Raw genomic sequence first — 18,756 nt, 5'->3', positions numbered from 1 at the left:
AGTGGCAGTAGGTGGAATGAGGACTGCAGGTCCTGGCATCATGGATACCAATTTGGGCTTAGAATGAAAGAGGAGACTTCCTTGAAGAACAGCGGTCTAAGCTGAGACTTGTAGGAATAGTGGTAGTTAACAAGGAGACAGAAAGAAGAGCTTTCCAGGAAGACAGCATAACATAGGCAAAGGCCTGGAGAGGAGAGAGAGCACATTCCCTCCAAGAACCTTGATGGAGTGGAAAGATCAATGGTGTCACATGATAAGGCTAGAGAAGAGGGCAGGGGTGAAGGCACAAAGCCATTGGATTCCATCTCTTGCAGATGAACAATGGGTGGTCCTTCTTAGACACTAACACAGCAGCGACTTGGCTATTTTGATTTCTATAATGTAAATCTTGTTGCAATGGAGCTCCTATTGATTACATTTTTAAAAAGCTGACGTTGGAATAAAAATTTCCTGGTTACCTAAGGGCCCGGTGTGTTGCACCTTCTGAATGACTGTCCAAAGACATTTAGTCCCCTTGTGTGTGAAGTCATATGTGATGCCACTGGAGCAGACTTAACTGGTTCATGCTCATTAATTGAATTCCTTATATAGATGCCTTGAGTGTGTATTTTCCATATTGTTTCTATCAGACAGAAGGGAGCAATTTTTATAGGTTTTATTGCTTTATCCATTTTTATTAACTAACAGATCATTGGATATTTTGACCAGAGTTTCTTGGGCTGTCGTGAGTTAAAAAAATTGACATTAAAAAAAAAAAAAAAAAAAAAAAGATGAGTAATTCACCACCACTAAATCACAAGTATTTCGGTAGTTTAGGGGTCAGCAAACCAGGGCTTATAGGTGAAATCCATATGGCTGCCTGTTTTTGTAAATAAAGTTTTTTTGGAAAAAACTTTGTTTACATTGTCTATTACTGCTTTTATGGTACAAGAGCTGATTTTAGTAGTTGCTATACAAAACTTTTAGCCCACAAACCAAAAATAGTTATTAGCCCCTCACACCTGCCCATAACAGGGAAAGGCTAATCCTGTACCCTGCCAATAAGATGTAGCCGAAGAGAGGACAGAAAAGAGCAAGATTTACTGGTCTTCAGCAGTGACTAGAAAGACATAAGAGCCCAACCAAATTATTTAGTATTTTTTTCAGAGAAGAATCCAGTACAATAATGAAAAAGAAGAAGCCTAGTTTCTTCTTGGGAGATTTTTCGTATTGCAGATGTCTTTGATGAATGTATTATAGAATGTTTACATCTTAAAGACTTTAGTCTTTGAACTTAAGAAAAAATGCAAAAGGCCGTTTTTGTCATTTGATATTTCTCTTTTGGAAGGTTGGATGAGTATTATGGTTAACAGTATTTGCAATTTGAAGGGAAAAAAGTCTCTTTGTTAAAAAAATATTCTGCTGCTTTTCTGATAATGCAGTAACCTCTTACTAGGTTGGGGTTAAAGAAAATAATTCTCTCAGTCTCTGGCTAATGTCCAGAGCTTCTGGTTCTCCTTCAAACTTTATGACAAAACTGGAGCAGTGCAAGCTGGAGTTGAAATAGGTTAACTATGAGGCCTGAAGAAGGTTTTGTATGAAATACATTTTTTTTCTGTCTCCCATCTTTCCTTCTCCTTCTAGAATGTGGAAATAAATGGGGACACAAGGTGGGTAGAAGAGAGTTACAGAATGTTTATAAAAAGTCATTGTTAAAGGGGGGCTACTATGGTAGCTTTAAATTAATTCTTAACATACCCGTTCATGTGGTGGGTCAGGACCTCTAAGAGGCTGGGTCATAACCCATGTCCAGAAAGACTAAGTTTTAATTTTGATTGACATGATGCTAATATCATAATGCTAATATATCAGTTTAGCTTGTTTCTTCTAGTCACAGAGAAAGTACAAGTAAATATTTGGCTACATTTACTTGTTAGTTATCAAAGAATGTAGAATGTATTAAGCTGATGCCTAAATCTTCAACCTGTTGCTTATAGGACTCTAATATCTAAACTAGAAATGGCTATTTTTCATGAAAGTGTTCATTCTAGTGAAGGGACTATTTTTTTATACTAACATAAGTGTAAAACATTCGCAGTAGACAGAAATGAGAGAAAAGCTTGTGAAAATGTGTAATTTTGAGAAGAAACCCAATATTTACTTTGCATTTCATCTGGTATGTGGTTCAGCTTTTACTTAAAATTGATAAACTGCTCTGTTCCAATAAGTTGAGCACTTAAACAGTCACTAGGAAAATTTTCAGTTATTCCAATTATGGTAATACTGCTCACAGCATTATTAGATTACTCTAGAATTAATATCAGGTTCATTTTGAATTATCCAAGAAAAATTTTATTAGAGCTTAACTTATATATTATTTTTTACCCTCAAACATTATTAGCTGTCAGAGCACTTGTATCTAAATAAATTTTGGCTGCTCAAAGAACCAACAAAACCACCATCCCAACAAAGAAGGCAAACGTTTAAAGGATAAAACCAAATTGCCATTATTAATGGTATTAAAAAGAATGTGCCATCAATAGGCTATTGTTAATTTGTAACAGTGTGATTAGCAGAGAAAATTTCTACACATTTGGATTATTTACCTTTCCATAAGAAAGAGCTTTATTAAATGAAAGTGTATGTAACAGTGTAGAATAAGGCTTAGCAAACTATTCCTAAATAGAAATATTACTGCAATATTGGTTAAGAATTTGTGGGGACCTACTTTTCTAGAAATAAATGGTCTAAAGCACTTGACATTTCTTTCTTTCCAAGCAAATTTGATTTCCCACTTACGTCATGCTTATGAAATAAAAATATTTAATAACGTATTTTTTCATAGTAATGCAATTTAACTTTAAAAGCTTCCCTATTGATACAGAAAAATTGTTTTGATTCAAATCAAAGGATTATTTAAAAATACATTTTTTGTAATCTCTCTCTTATAAAAATATTTGATGAATTTATTACATGCAAAAACTCTAATGGCCACTCCCTCCTGTAATTGGGGTCACTTTTGATAAATAGGAAATAAATAGGAAATAAATTCCCACCTAAATTAATTATACGGACACATATTGATATGTAAAATATTTTAAAATCTTGTAATAAAGTCTAGTAGAGTCTTTTACTGTCATATTTATTTGGAAACATGACTGCAACTTTTCTCTCAGATTTCTTAAAGTGGAAGTTTTCGTCCACATAACCATATGGCTCAAAATTGCCATCGCTTTATGTAGTATGTAAGTTTACCTATTTGTAATTAACTGCAAATGTACAAAGTCCATTGACGGCTTAGGAAAAGAATCTATCTTTATTGTTCATTCTGGGGAGCAGTGCTTCCATCCTTTTCTGGAGTCTTGAATATTCATCTTATTCTATAATTATGGAGGGTAAAGGAGAATGTGAAAAATAAAAATGATGTCTGGGAATACCATACCCCACTTTACTCCACCCCACCTACTTCAGCCACCTGCATACATAAACAGAGCAGGTGTGGTCCAGGCAAACCCAGAGTTGTCAGTGTTAAGGCAAATAAATGGCTTAGCACCTCAGTCCCCTTTTTTGGTGTTTGCTTCTGTATTTAAATGTGTTTGAGGTTTTCAACATCCCCAGAACATTGGCTGTTAAGAGGCGGAAAACATGCAATTTATAGCAGATGGGTACAGCCTTTCCTGGCAGTGCTGCTGAAATGGGATCAATCAACAGCACTTCATGCTTCATTTGTCCGAAAGAAACCCACCTGGGGAAACCCTGTGGAACTGTGCCTATTAGGAAAACACCTTAACGTGTTGTTTAAGATAAAAATTCACCAGTTGGCATTAATCAGGAAGAAAACGGTTTCTCCATTAACCCTCTCCCACTTGCCTTTCTCTTATCTGTTTTTTTTTTCCCTTCATGTTTTGAACCATGATCCTTTATTCTCTTTAATCGTAGAAGACACAGCCCAGGGAAGCCATACAGCATGCTTACTCATAAGGCTTAAACTTTCAAACCTTTTTCTCCCTAATTTTTGATTTTATCTTTCTACAAACCTTATTTGGCAAAGATCCTACTCCTGTTTTCATTTTCCATCTGCCAATGCTGCCTTCTTTTTGATTTTCTGGACCTCTTCCTCTCCTTAATTTTAGGATGTGTTAGGCTGGGAGTGAGCCTTATGAATTGGGGCAACCTTCGCTGTTCAATAAACCTAAGACCAGACAGAGTGAATTTTGGGGGATGATGAAATCAAAGCCAGGTGCTTTGGAGGTACCACAACGGCCTTGAATTAATAACTTTTCTTTCTCTGATTCCTGAAACTTTTCTAGGTGTAAAGTGGATATCTCGGCACTCCCTCTGAAGCAAGCCAACTGCCTGGAGCTGCCACTGGACAGCTGTCTGGGGGCTCTCCTTATGTTGGTCACACTTACACCCTGTGCGGGGGTCTCCATCTCTGATCTATGTGTCTGCCCCTTAGCAGACCCCAGCGAAAGAAAGCAGATTACCCAGCGATATGTGAGTGTTTTGCCTTATTGTGCACTCCTCCTCCTCCCGCCTTCTCTTTTAAAACAAAGTCTTTGTTGAAACAAAGTCTCTGAATTGAAAAACTACATCAAAAGAGATCTTTGTCCCAAGTTTCATTGTACGTCATAAAGCAAGACATCAGACTTAGGGGTTAATGCATTAGTGAAAAGGTGACAGTAGAATTAAGAGTTGGCTTTGCTATTTTAAAAGGCAAAAAGATATTATGAATTTTTAGCTTTTAGCAAGTCTTTAGGGAATGTTGAAATCCCCAGGGAAGCAGACTCCTGCTTAGCCTGTCTGTGTGTGTAAATAGGACTTTTAATATAAGGTCACAAATAACTTTACCAGCCATTAATGTTTGCAGTGTTATGGATACCTTTGCACAACTTCTTAGGATAAGTGAGAACCTGCTCATGCCTTGTAAAGCAATAACACTAGCTGGACACGAAGGACTGCTGTTCTGAACTACTCTGGATAAGACCAGTGTGTGATTTCTCCCTAAGTAGTTACAGTGTGCTTAACAGTCCACTCAGCATTTTTAAATGAAATGGCTGTGTCCTCTTCATTTATTTTGTGTACTCTGGCTTTCTGGGTGCCTTTATTTGCATTCTGCTTTTATCCTATCTTCTTTATAAATCAATATGTTTATTTTAGTGCCACACAGGGAAGGCATGTTTTAGGAAAGTGGCATGAAAATGAAGCAAAGATGAATCCCTATTCAATGGTACTATCATTCTCAGCGTAAACTTTAGTGTCACCAGGGTCCTTCACCGTGTAGCTGTATTGATTAATTGAATAATTCTTTATCTTTGGGAGTACAAGACCTAGCCACATAGCTCATTGTCAATGCAGATTATGCATGTGAGCTTGGCATACTGTGAAGAAGGTTTGACACAACTCACTATTAACATTCTCTCTGATTAGGTAAGCAAATGAAAATTTAATGGTGAAGGATAAAACTTTTCCCCAAGCTTTCCAATGGATAAGTTGACAAATTCACCAAATTCATGAGGAGTTTTGTGTATTTATAAAGTAACATTAGATACCATCTACATCTAGGTGTAAAGTGGATAAAGTAATGCCTGCTTTGAATAATGCTTTAGGATTTGAGGAGTAGTAATCGAAAAGAGGTTTGAAGAGGCTATGATCAAAATAGAAATACTGAGTGCTTCTTCAGCTAGCAAGCTGGCCAGCATGTTAGAGGGAACGAATGCTGTTTCAAAGCACAAGTTACAGCCCCCTGGATTTGTTTTTCAGGTTGTAAGAACAGATCATCTTTAAAGGCATTTCCACTTCTAAATTGTAAAAGCACTTCATTTCAAATGCGTTCTCTTAGTTTAAAAACTAATTGCTTTGTTTGTTTGTTTAGGTTGAAAATATAGAGGAGAAACAACTTGCAAATGTTTTTAGGAATGATGCATATTAAGTTAGGCAAACTGTTATTAAGCTTGTGTTATTCTATCTGAAATGCCTAAATAGCAAGTATTTTAATACCCTTTCATAAATCCTTGCGATCTGTTTATCACAGGTTTTTAGCTATCTAATGATGACAAATAGCATATCCAACAGTTTTAAGGCAGTGTCTTTTTCAGTAGGAGTGTTCTGGAAGCATGAGAAGAGAGTTTATCTGCTGGCCTCTTTCATGCACGATTTTTTAAGGATGCCATGTATATAAACATCCAAATACTGCTATATGTGCTTAAGAATGAGCAGTAGATGTAGATTCAGACTTTGGCTCATACGAACTCAAGGCTAAAGTAAATATGAATCTAGGGTGATACGAGATGCTTAATCTCTAATTCAATGAGCTAGCTAAAACATAGACCAGAAAATTTACTCTGTTTCCACCCCAACTCTCTTTCCAGTGGTAATAAGTATCTGTGATGGGTCCAAGTTTAGTCCTCTGGTATCCATAAAGTTTGTACTAACGAGGTCAGAATAATGTTGTGTTTTAGAGTGATTTAAAAGTTGCATTAATGAGAAAGAAGGCAGGAAAAAGAGTGTCAATGTAATTCTACCCACACATTTTCCCGGTGGGGTATCTATGCTATCACCAGGGGGCAATGTTAAAAGTAGATTATATCTGCTTCTAATTGGTTTATTTTAAATGTGTAGTTAATTAATTCTCGGCTACTTTTCTTTTAATTTGGCTGCTATCAGTGCCTAACTGTCCTGTTAACTTATATAATACATTTTGGGGGATTTTTTTTTTTAAGATTTCGTGAGAGAAAGGAAAATAAATCTAGGATGCACTTCCTATGGGACTTTATGACATTAAAGAGTGTATTAAAAAGCTGTTTTCACTTGTTATCACCTTTTCAACCCTCAGTGCTTATGGAACTCCCTGAAAGATATGAAAGACGTCGGCATTTTACAAGTGAAGATTTTAAAGGCAGCAGATCTCTTAGCGGCAGATTTCTCAGGTACAGGACATTTTCGTTTTCTAATTTATCTTTATTTCCTGCTTTGAAGCAATCTCCTGGCAAAGCAAAATGCTTAATAAGTAGAATTATGAACATAACAGTCATGCTCCTTCAAACAGAGTCATAGCAAAGAAGAGGTAGACTTGAACAATTTCTTTCACATAATGCACCTTTTTTACACATTTTTTCCCCAAATGATTTTATGCTGATTCAGCAATATTCAGATCTATTGAGCTTCAAAAATATTTGTGGATTATGAGTCACGACTTCTTTATTTGTTAAATTAATTTGTTGGTCAAGCTTTTCTGTGTAACCTCAAATGACAGCGATTCAACTTCTTGCCTTTTGCTGCTCTCTGCCTGAATGGTTCACATGGTTCATAAATCTGAGCTTGAAGTCAGATCCGGCTGGCACCTCATCGTAACAATGACCAGAGTCTAGGCCCTGGTACCACTTTGCAGTTGACATTGTCTTATAGGAAGTTTCTGTTGGTGCTTCTGTAACTTGAACTTTTAGAAAGAGGCCAAAACAGACATGCTTTGTGCTGAATTATGCTCTGCCGCACGTAGAGTAATCCAGACACGCCAGTGTCTGACAGTGGCTCCCCACTCATTGCCAAATTACCCCCTTGTGCTGACTAACAATTTAGCCGCCTACATGACAGATGCTATTTACCAAGTAAATTGATGAATACAAAGAGTATTCTACAGCATGGTTCTATCTATTGATTCAGGATTGCATGGTTTTTAAATATATATATCCCGTATTTTTAAAATGTGGGCTACTGTTTTTCTTCCTTCCAGACAGGAACAATTTCACTATATTTGTACAGCCTCTAAATTTCTGAGACTGAGTTTGAGGAAGTTCAACCATTGGAAAAGAGAACTTTAGTTTTCAGCACATTATATTACAGACATTTTAGGAAATATAAACTTAGTTGAAAAAAAAAAAATTCTCCTCACCCTGCTCAAAAATGAAACAATAGAAATGACTACTCTATAAGATGATCCTGACTAGTGAGAAGATCCAAAAATGGTTTTGGGGCCAAATAGAAGATACAATTTTTGAGGTTTGTAGGTGAAGTACTCAGATGATTGCTCTTCATATTCACTAGTATTTTTGCAAGTGTTTTTAATCTCATGTTAATTAAGACATTTTTCTTTTTACTTATATTTTATGAAAACAGTCAACATTTCACATGTGCCTTTGACATTAGTGGTTCTGTCATCCCTAAAGCACATTTAGAATTGCCTATGAGTTTCCCAGAGAAAATTAGTTTTACTTCTGTCTAATTGTTTACATACAGCACTTTTTGAATGCACAATTGTTGTTCTCTCAGGAAATGTCTCCAGCCCCAAGAACTCATTTATGCCTTCTAGCATTTAAAAAAATTCTTTCTGTAGCTTGCATATATATGTTTTTGAATCTCCAGTGACTAATTGTAATGCATGAAGAGTATTTTTTGAAGGTTTGTGTACAACAACATCCATATGTGGAAACCCTTTTTTTTTTTTTTTCCCTGAGATGGAGTCCTGCTCTGTCGCCCAGGCTGGAGTGCAATGGCACCATCTTGGCTCACTGTAACCTCCGCCTACTGGCTTCAAGCAATTCTTCTGCCTCAGCCTCCCCAGTAGCTGAGATTACAGATACCTGCCACCACACCTGGCTAATGGAAACACTTTTGAAAAACTGACTTTATTTAACCTGTCTTATCAAGTAACCTCCATATAAAGCCCCCAAAACTAGTTTATATAAAGATTGTTTCAGGCCAGTGTATTATCTCCAAAGAGTATTTTAACTATTAAAATAAAGTGAATAGGAGAGGATACCTGAAGAAAGAGTCTTGTAAAGACCCTCTCTATGGAAGAATAATTTTGGGAGAAATATTTTCATTTTGTTGTTTTACATTCAAGGTATTCAGTAGATAGTTTTGGAGTAGATGAAGGTAAGTACCAACAAATTCCAATAACAATAACTGTAGTTAGAAATGAAATAATGCTGTGTGGTTTGACTAAATGCCCTGGTGTTTTACCTATTTCTGTATTTATGAGAAAATTGTTGCTATTGTGAATTGAGGAAAAGTGATTTGTCATTGGCTAAACGTGTCTAGACCGTAATGATTTTTGTTTTAGAACTGAGTTTCACAGTCTATGTTTATACATTGTCAGGCTCCTATGTGAATCCCCCAGAGTGTTCCAACCAAGGCACTGCTTTAGGGCTACAAAGTGGACTTATTCCAGATAGTTGTAATTTAACTTTTCTGTGTGAAAAAAGAAGTGGATTCAGATTACAGTGAGGTAGCAATGAATACCTCTAAGAGGTTAGCGATCGTGGCCTATAGTGGGGATCAGGTGTTATTGCTGTTATCATTATTGTTACTGATTCAAAGTATGTAGTAAAAAATAAAACAGACCTCAGCAGTGTCATTGGATCAGGATCAGAGAAGCCACCCATTTTTGTCAGTGCCAGGAACATTTAAGAAATTAAGTAACTATTCGTAACTATTCCTACTCTATACCCTTCATTTTCCGGTCACCTTACTTTATAAATCAGCGTTCATTTATTGCAGTTGCTAGGGGAGTAAAGCATTCACCCACAAATTTAAAAAAATGCATTTACTCCAGATAACCAGGGACATTCTCTGAAGAATGATGGTCTTTTAGACACTGGTGCAAAAGGGAACCTTTCGTTCTTTCAGCTTTTCTTTTATCATATATTTTTATTTTGTGGTAATTGCATGTTTCTAAAAACAACATGAAGTAACCACAATAATTGATGCTTCAGTTTAGTTTCACCTAAAGTTCAGGAATCCTGATAAAGCAAAAGTCCATAGGGATTAGTCTTGGCAGTAGTCCATGCAGAGGTTATAGTTACTGTTCTGGGAGCAAAGGGACTGCATGTCCTGGAGGAGTGAATGAATGCATACAGTAAACTTTATGCTCAGTAGTTTCCTAATTTTAAAGCCATCCACCTCTTTTCGAATAACCATTAGAAAAAGAAAATATAGGTCATTCAAGCCACTGGGATCAAATTAGAAGGATATTCCTATTAATGTTATGATTATATAGGCATAACAAGAAATTCAACTTTGGAAAAATTGAACACTCATTACTGTGTTAGTATTTTAGAACATTAGAATAAAATATATATACTCAGGTGAATTTATTTCTCATAAAGTTGTTTTATCTGTAAAGGAAAATAGTGTATACATTTTCAAATGTGTTAAAATATATGAATAAGCCTAAATCTGTGTATATTAGCAGTATTATGATATTTACAGTTGGCAAAGGCTTTAATTCTCTAATGTATTAAAAGGTATATTTATTGTTTTTAAATTATGCCTTTTTAATAAATATGCTATTTTGTTGTGATTGAAGCTATCTGTTAATAAATTTAAATGTATATTTATCTTGGCATTTTTTAGAGTTTCTGACATTTGTGTACGAGAGAAGACTTTATTCAAAGAATCTTAAGTAATCTATCTTCTTTGGAACCTATCTCTAAAATTGGTAAAAGCTATTTTTTCTCAGATCTATGCCAATGTTAGACATGGATAGCCATAAGCAGTTATTCTAGTAGAAAAGCCTGTCAAATAATTTTTAAAGAATTTGCTTCACAAATTCCTTGTGCCTAGCATAACCTAACATTTTTAAGTGATAGGTGATGCAGCCTGATGTCATTACTTTTGTAGTAAACCAGGCCACAGCCTTGATTCATGAAACAAATGATAAATTGTACTTGGAGGTTCAAGGTGAATAGCTGTGTGTAATGTTTGACAAGACCAGCATACTTCACTAAGCTGCTGCTAGTCTTAAAACGCAAGTATTTTAAGAAGAAAATAACTCACATTCAAATGATTAACTGAGAAAGAGAAACATTTTATTCTGGACAATGCTGGGAAAGGGACAGTATAACAGGTTTCATATCTACAGTAGAGGCCCAGACAGAAAGTCATGGTATATGCTGCCCAGCGGCACATCTGATCATAAATTAATACTGTTGTTAGAAAATACAAAGTTAATCTCATAAACTGTAAAAAGATAATATAGTAAACAATGGGCTAATGGGAAAATTGTTAGAGAATTGAAATGTTTTTCAGTCCAGATTGTATCACCTTTCAGTATACATGACAACAGCAATCTTACGCATTGAGAGAGATCAGCCAATGAAGAGTAGGAAACTGTCTTGGTATGTTCAGCACATGTGTGCAGATTATTCAGGATAGCCTTATTATAATTGATAGTATGCTGGTGAGAAGCTGCCAGGATTGTAATGTGTTGGGGTTAATTCAGCACTAGGAATCGAAACATCATGGCCACCACTGGCATGATGCGTATGCCAAGTATTCTACACCAAATCAATGATTCTTCCTTAGCATTCTTAAAATCAAAATGTGGTTCATACAGCTACCTTCCTGTTACTTAAGCTTTCTCTTTATTAGTTTTATTCTCTAAAATAATTCTTGTAAGAGACCTCCTTCCCCATAAAGGATGTTCCAAAGGCAAGAGGCCATTCTTCAGTCTCCCTCTGCTTCATACTAATGGCCCTTACCCTGTTCCTCCTAGGATGCCCCCTACCCATTCAGAATCCTGGCATAATAGGGGAACTAGAAACTTCAGGGAGTTTTCTTTAACTCACCATGCCAAGAGTAGCAACAAAGCAATCAGAGCAGCCCTCCACACATAGCTCAGTGTGGGAGGATATGAAGTGACATAACAGCACAACAGAAAATGCAGTATAGGCTTCAATATCCTCTCTTTTTATAGCACAATCCCATTGTTTAATCTGTTCTCACATTACTATAAAGAAATTCCTGTGACTGGATTATTTACAAAACAAGAGGTTTAATTGGCTCATGGCTCTGCAGGCCGTACAAGAAGCATGACAACTTCTGCTTCTTGGGAGTCCTCAGGGAGCTTTAACTCTTGATGGAAGACAAAGCAGGAGCAGTGAAGCAGGAGTCTTGCATGGCAGGGGCAGGACCAGTGGGGTAGGGGATGCTGCACACTTTTCAATAACCAGATCTCATGAGAACTCTATCAGGAGACAGCACCAAGAGAATAGTGCTAAACCATTCATGAAGGATTCACCCCCATAATCTAATCACCTCCTGCTGGGCCCCACCTCCACCGCTGGGGATAACACCTGGATCTGAGATTTGGGTAGGGACATAGATCCAAACCATATCACTCATCTTCATTTTTCATGTTTCCATTATTCTAATAATCTATATGTTATGATGAGAAGCTAGGGAATTATCAGGAGACAATGGAGGGACAAAACTGGAAATATCATCTTGACTCACAATTTGGAGTTGCTTGCTTTCTAAAATTCTCCTGGGGATTTTTATTTCGCCCTTGAGACTTTGTGGCACTCTTTGCCATTAAAACAAAACCACAAAACCAGCCATCAATCATGAAAAGTTTCCAAATATATCTGGATCCTCTTGATATCTTGGTAATAAAGGTGTCAGTTGGACCCTTTTCTCTTTCCACTGTTAATAAATGAAATGACTCCCAAATTAGCATAATGTCAAAATATCTATCAGAGGAGAAATAAACATATGTTTCCAGACAAGAAATCCAGGTTATTATAAAGTATCCTTATTTGATAAGTAGGAATGTTAGGGACCATCACAATTGCCTGATCCAGGAGAATAAAGATACATTTAATTCCAGAACCCCTGTTTCTTTCCAGGGAACCCAATATAGCTTCCTCTACCACTTTTTAAATATTTCTCAACTTCAGGAAAGTCAGCTTGGGGGCAGTTCTGGTAACTGACAATGGATATTCATCGAGCACCACACTTGGTTAACAGACACACCCTTAGGAGCTTGTGATCCCTAAGAGAAGGCTCAGTCTTCACTCTGCCTTTGCTCCTGTACTGCAGGACATCAGGTGTAGCAGGTAGTGTGTACCTTGGAAATAGATGGAGACCTTCTTCAAAATCAGGGGTTGCATTTCCAGTTCACTGGTTCCTTGGCTATGCCATTAGGAGGAGCTCTTGGTCTGTCCCCCACACAGATCTGAGCTATAACTGCGGTAAAATATTCCATCCCTTGGGTAAGTGCATGAGCCTTTTCCATGGGCCCTGGATTCAGCCTTGACTAAATCAGTGTCCAGTTCAATGATTTATTCATTGAAGATAAAAATTAGTGCCTATGTTTTTGCCTTTTGTTTGTGTGGTAGCTGCCTCTCATTTTAATCCCTGTGTGTAATGACATAGAAACTATACAGAAGCAGAGACCCATGTGTTAATCTCAGTTCTCCCACATACTGGATTTAGGCTCCCCCTAAGCCTCTATGTCCTCATGGGTATTTTAAGGGTTAAATCAAATCCTAAATGAACATGCCTGATAAATATTTTGTGCTTAGTAAATGTTTTTCCCGTTCTTTATTAAATGATTTTATTAGAGTATATTTGATACATGAAGAATTATATAGGTTGTTTTGTTCACTTATTGTTTATAATTTCCCTAATTTTTGATCATGTTAGACGTATAAGCTAATAACTACTTTTATCTCTTCAGCCACTTTTAGAAATCTAGTTACCACTCTAAGATGTTTCTTTTTGTTTCTATTTCTATTGAGTGCTTAAAAAGAAGACAAAAAATATGCTTCATGGTAGAGGAATTCTCATACTGAACTACTTTCATGCTTGAATTTTACATTTTGATAATCTGGATGATAGTTTTATTAATATAAAATAGCTTGGTGTATTCATCTTTTTGTTGTTGTTGTTAAACTGTTGACCAAAATAGGGCACTTAGACCCCACATTATAGAGTAAAAATACTTCTGTCATGTACTATAATACTGACTTTTGAGTTGTTTCTGTAAATTATCATAGTGACTACGAGATTTTTTGTATTGCTGTTTTTGTTTTGAAACATAAGACTGCTTGTGTCAGTAGAGGAATAGTCTCACGGTTATTGTTCACTGAGTTTTAAACCACATGCCCATATTATGCTTTCATTTAATTGTCTGTCTCTTGAAGCTGTATCCATAGCAATACCTCATCTCTTAAAGCTGCCCTGTTTTCAAAGCGATGACTATAATTGCAATTTCTAGAAAGCTCAGTAGTTGTGATTGAACGTTTTTAATTTTCATGAGATCCTCATGGATAGCTAAGCCCAAATCAAGACCAACTTTTGAAAAACACATTAAAAACTACATAAATCTGTCTCTGGCAGGCCATCTGCTTCAACGACCTGCCAAATAAATGGACTGTAGTCAATGCAAAGTTCGGGAATATATGGATGACTTAGTGGTTTATAACTTAATGGCACCATGAGGGTGAACGAATTCAGCTCATTTGTGAAATTCCATGAATTAACAGGAATTGCTTCTATAGTAATGGGTGGGTTCTTAGTAACATTTACATTTATTTAGCAAATATACCTTTTCTATTCTGTGTGATACCTTATGATTTTTCCTGGTGACATGGTAGAAAAGAGGAATTGGTCCCTGACCTCGTATGAAGTGACTGACTTAACCAGTGGCTGTCTAATTTCATTTATACTGCTAAGGTCAAGAACATGGTGTTAATTCTTATGGAAGGGATGCCTGATTGGAGATTCTGCAGGAAGTGATGTTCTAGCAGAGATGTCAAACAGAGACATGCGAAAGAGTTGGCACTGCAGAGATGAAGGAAAGGCACTTGAAAATGAGAAAACAGCAATGTTCCAGGGCTTGCCCAGCTTTTTCAGAGGTCTGGAAGAAAGCAAGCCGGACTAGAAGACAGAAAGCAAAAGGGACCTCTGAGGGGAGAGGATGTTCATGTCTTAGGTGGGACTGGATAACCTAGGAACTTTGGGGCCAGGTGAACAAATTTGGAAAACTATTAAGGGAATGATATGATCCGATATAAACTTACAAAAGTTTATTCTGGCAGCTGTGAGGAGCAAGGGTTTTGAGGGGAGAATGAAAATGGGAACATGTTAGACAAGATCAGCAAATGATGATATTGTTGGGGGGCTTGAGAAGTGGCGGGGAAGTGGAGTTAGAAGAAGAAAACATTTAGGGCCAAGCGCAGTGACTCGCACCCGTAATTTCAACAATTTAAGAGGACAAGGAGGGAGGATTGCTTGAGCCCAGGGGTTCCAGACCAGACTGGTCAACATGATGAAACCTGGTATCTACCAAAAAAAGAAAAAAAATTAAATTAACCAGCAGTGGTAGCATGTCCTTGTAGTCCTAGCTAGTCATAGAGGCTGAGGTAGGAGGATTGCTTGAGCCCAGGAATTCGAAGTTACAGTACCATGAGCTATGATTGATACATATATATCTCATATATATGAGATACATATATATCATATATATGAGATATATGAGACTTACACATATATATGAGATATATGAGACTTACATATATATCATATATGTGAGATATATATGTATCTCATTTTTTATTAGGAAGATATATATATATGATATATATCTTCCTAATAAATTTGATGCTTTGACCTGTCCCATCTCCATAAGAAGGACTTATCCATTTCTGCTTATCAAACACTCCCCTTGTAAACCTCGATTAAGAATCACCCCCACTAAGAAATCTTTCTGAACTTTTCTGAACCGCATTACATTTCTCTGAACTTTCATGTTCTCATCTGCATTTCACTGCTGCCCTCTGTCCCTAGGCCATGGCACTCTTCTTGGGGGATGGTAAGAGCATTCATATATTGGGTGTGCCTGCATCAGGACCCTTAAGTGAATACACATCCTGACTGTGGAGTGGAAGTTTACAAATGTGGGATATAAGAGAAGTAAGGGCAATACACAATTGGAGATCTGAAATGGAAACAACTCAGTTTGCTGTGGGATGAGAGTGAGGAAAGTTTTCTTGGAAAAGGCAGCATTTTCAGAAGAGCAGAGACCATTATGAGAGTCCCTTGCAGGTAATAGCTTAGGTGATCATTGTATGTCAGGGTCAGTTTAGTGCTAGGAACATTTATTAAGCTATATGCTTAATAAATGGTTATCAAATGGGCTGGACATGGTGGCTAATGCCTGTAATTCTAGCACTTTGGGAGGCTGAAGTGGGTGGATCACCTGAGGTCAGGAGTTTGAGACCAGCCTGGCCAAGATGGTGAAACCCTGTCTCCACTAAAAAGACAAAAATTTGCTGGGCGTGGTGGCGCATGCCTATAATCCCAGCTACCCAGGAGGCTGAGGAGGGAGAACTGCTGGAACCTGGGAGGCAGAGGCTGCAGTGAACCAAATCACACCACTTCACTGTAGCCTAGGCAACAAAGCGAGACTCCATTAAACAACAACAAAAAAGGGTTATCAAATGAATGATATGACTATTGCAACACATTTATTATTTGTCATTCAACTTCTGTAATTGATACAAAGGTAAAACTGTTTAAGTGAACCTCCCTTACTTGCCGTTCAAGAAATACAAATAAATTTTAAAGCAGTGTTGGAAAATAGCAAAGGCTATTGAGTACAAAGTGCTAAACCTCAATTTGAAACGAATTGTCGGTGGCATAAATGTGTCAAGGTGATGTGGCATGGGGACACAGAGGAGGTCTTCTAGATGTTTTCCCTGTGAAATGGGTGATACAAAGAGGAAAAGTACAGCCTCAAATGCATGTATGTCAGTCTGCCTTGTCCTTTTCTCTCGGTACCATTGGTGAGCATTTGGACATTTCCTTTATCATGAAAGATACTTGTTATCTCAAATAAGAATATTTGTTATTTAAATTTTACTCAAAGTCCCCATGTATCTGAAACTTTTTAAGAGAAATCAATCCATAAAGTGTGCGTAAATTACTCTGTAAACATTTTCATGTCTTTGTTTCTTCTTGCTTCTCTCTGTTTATTCTGTAATATTAATAAATGCAGCATTTTAATGAGCTTTGACTGAATTATCTTCAGAGAGTTGGTACAGTGTGTCCCTTGGAGACACATAACTGAAGTTCCTGGTTTCTGAACGAAAGTCTGTTCCTCATTAGCTGGGACAGCTAAGAGCGTGCTTGCTTGAGAGAGCGGGAGCCACAGAATGAGCCCACCTGTGCCTCAACAGGACCAGGCAGCATCTCTGCCCTGCTGTGGAGTAACCCCAGGGTTTTCATTAAAAGTGTCAGACGGTTTCCCTGGAGCAACTGCTGATGGCGTGTCATGCTGGTGTCTCCAGAGGAGCAGCGCTGACACCTACTAATAGTCTGACAAACGGTTAAGTAGCTGTTTCAGCCTGGGTTGAGAAATCAAGCATGGTATACCTGAGCATTAAGCCGAAAGTACGTGGTGTCTTCTTGTTCACAGTTGCTGAAGAGGAAATGGTGTTGTTCTATGTTGGTAGGCTTTTTCCCAGCTAACTCCAGCCTCTTCCCCTGCAAACCACATGGCCAGAGTAAACTGTCTTTAAATAAACAAGACTTTTTGTGGGTGCAGATGGATTTTTATGTTAGTTTGATTTTGACTCCCCAGCAGCTGAAACCCCTTCCGTGTTTGAATCATTTCCCATTGTCTATGTTGAAGAAGAGGTCAAAGCCCACTTTCATTCACAGAGGCTATGAATTCAGTATTCCCTTTGTGATTCTGGCCTTTCAGGTCTGGGTACTTGGCTATGAAAGACAGGCTCCGGAGGTCCTTGTATCGGCCTTAAGTGAGGCAAAGAAGCAAGAGTAGAGAATTCATATTGGAAGTGAATTGTGGGGGCAGTATTCTGGGGAAGCAGAGGCCACAACAGACTTTTCCTGGTGTGAGATATGGGCTGAGTTTCTTGTGCTTAAGTATTCTTTGGTTTATAGTGATATTTTTTAGCCTGATTCTCCAAACTTTGTAGGAATTCTGAATGCTTTTTGATATTATTTTATAAATTTCTTTTCTGGTACATGTAGACAGGGACCATTTCCATTGTTTACAATCGAAAACCCTCACTCATTCCTTTATGTCTGGCTTGATCATTGTCTGCTAGTAACTGAAATAGTAGCATTGACTTAAAAGCTTTGGCCAGGGATTTAAGTGTCCAGGCCACTAGTCAGTTGAGCGGAATCTCCTGTTTAATACAAGTCATCACCCATGTGTCTGCTCTTCTTCTCCTCCCTTTTTAAACAATAATCTTCATGCAGGCTCCTGCACGTATCAGTATCTCTATTGATATGCTGTACCTCAGAGCGCCTGGTTATTAAGCGAATTAGATGGAGGTTCAGTGACCTGAATGGTAGGCCAGCAGGTCAAGAGGCCTGAGCACTCTCTGGCTTAGGCCCTGGTCTGGGACTCCTTGGCCATTTGTTGGAACAGCATCTGTCCTTGTGCCCCCAATTAATTTAGCAAGCACTGCTTTGTAAAGTGCCAGTGTGCTGCAGAGGCCAGCAATGCATTAATGTCCTATGAACATTATGGAGCCATTCATTCTTTCTCTGACAGTTCCAATTCCACATCCTTCCGCCAAACACAACAACAGGGAAGTGAGTTTTTTGCTTTGTAACACTGTAGGTCTAACTTTGGATTTGGAAATTTCTTACCTTTTTTGGTGTGCAAATATGAGAGATAGAGTGGAAAGAGAAGAGGTGAGAAGTGAAAGATGAGCTTAGTTTTTTTGTTAAGTTAAAAACTCTAACCTTTATTGAGTTATACTTTTTTGTTTGTTTGTTTTATGGCACCAAAAATGTAACTCATGTATTCTCATAATGTACTGAGTATCCAGGATCATGAGTGTTTGTGGCTGTTTGCTTAGGAGCAGAGTTTAACTCCTAAAGAACCAGTTTTACACTTTTTCTCACTTCCTCTTACAGCCATGTAGAAGCCTGTAAGTTATAGGTTTCCAGTTATAGAATTGTAATTATACAGATTGACTTAGAATTTAGGAAGGAAACAGAGATGAACTTCATTTTAAA

General features: G+C 37.5%; 1 protein-coding gene across 3 annotated transcripts in view; it reads left to right on the top strand.

The window, feature by feature from the left end:
• Positions 1-18,756, top strand: part of MCTP2 (multiple C2 and transmembrane domain containing 2) — a 262,919-nt gene that overhangs the window by 135,566 nt on the left and 108,597 nt on the right. For all 3 annotated transcript variants that reach the window (XM_010371429.2, XM_030930371.1, XM_010371430.2), the window contains 2 exons: positions 4,290-4,476; positions 6,815-6,908. In XM_010371429.2, coding sequence (XP_010369731.1) covers positions 4,290-4,476; positions 6,815-6,908 — 281 coding nt within the window. The remainder of the gene's footprint in view (positions 1-4,289; positions 4,477-6,814; positions 6,909-18,756) is intronic.

Source organism: Rhinopithecus roxellana, chromosome 5 (assembly GCF_007565055.1).
Source record: "Rhinopithecus roxellana isolate Shanxi Qingling chromosome 5, ASM756505v1, whole genome shotgun sequence".
NCBI classification, from domain to species: Eukaryota; Metazoa; Chordata; class Mammalia; order Primates; family Cercopithecidae; genus Rhinopithecus; species Rhinopithecus roxellana.
The sequence above is the reverse complement of the archived record's forward strand: the minus strand, read 5'-3'. Positions and strand labels throughout refer to the sequence as shown.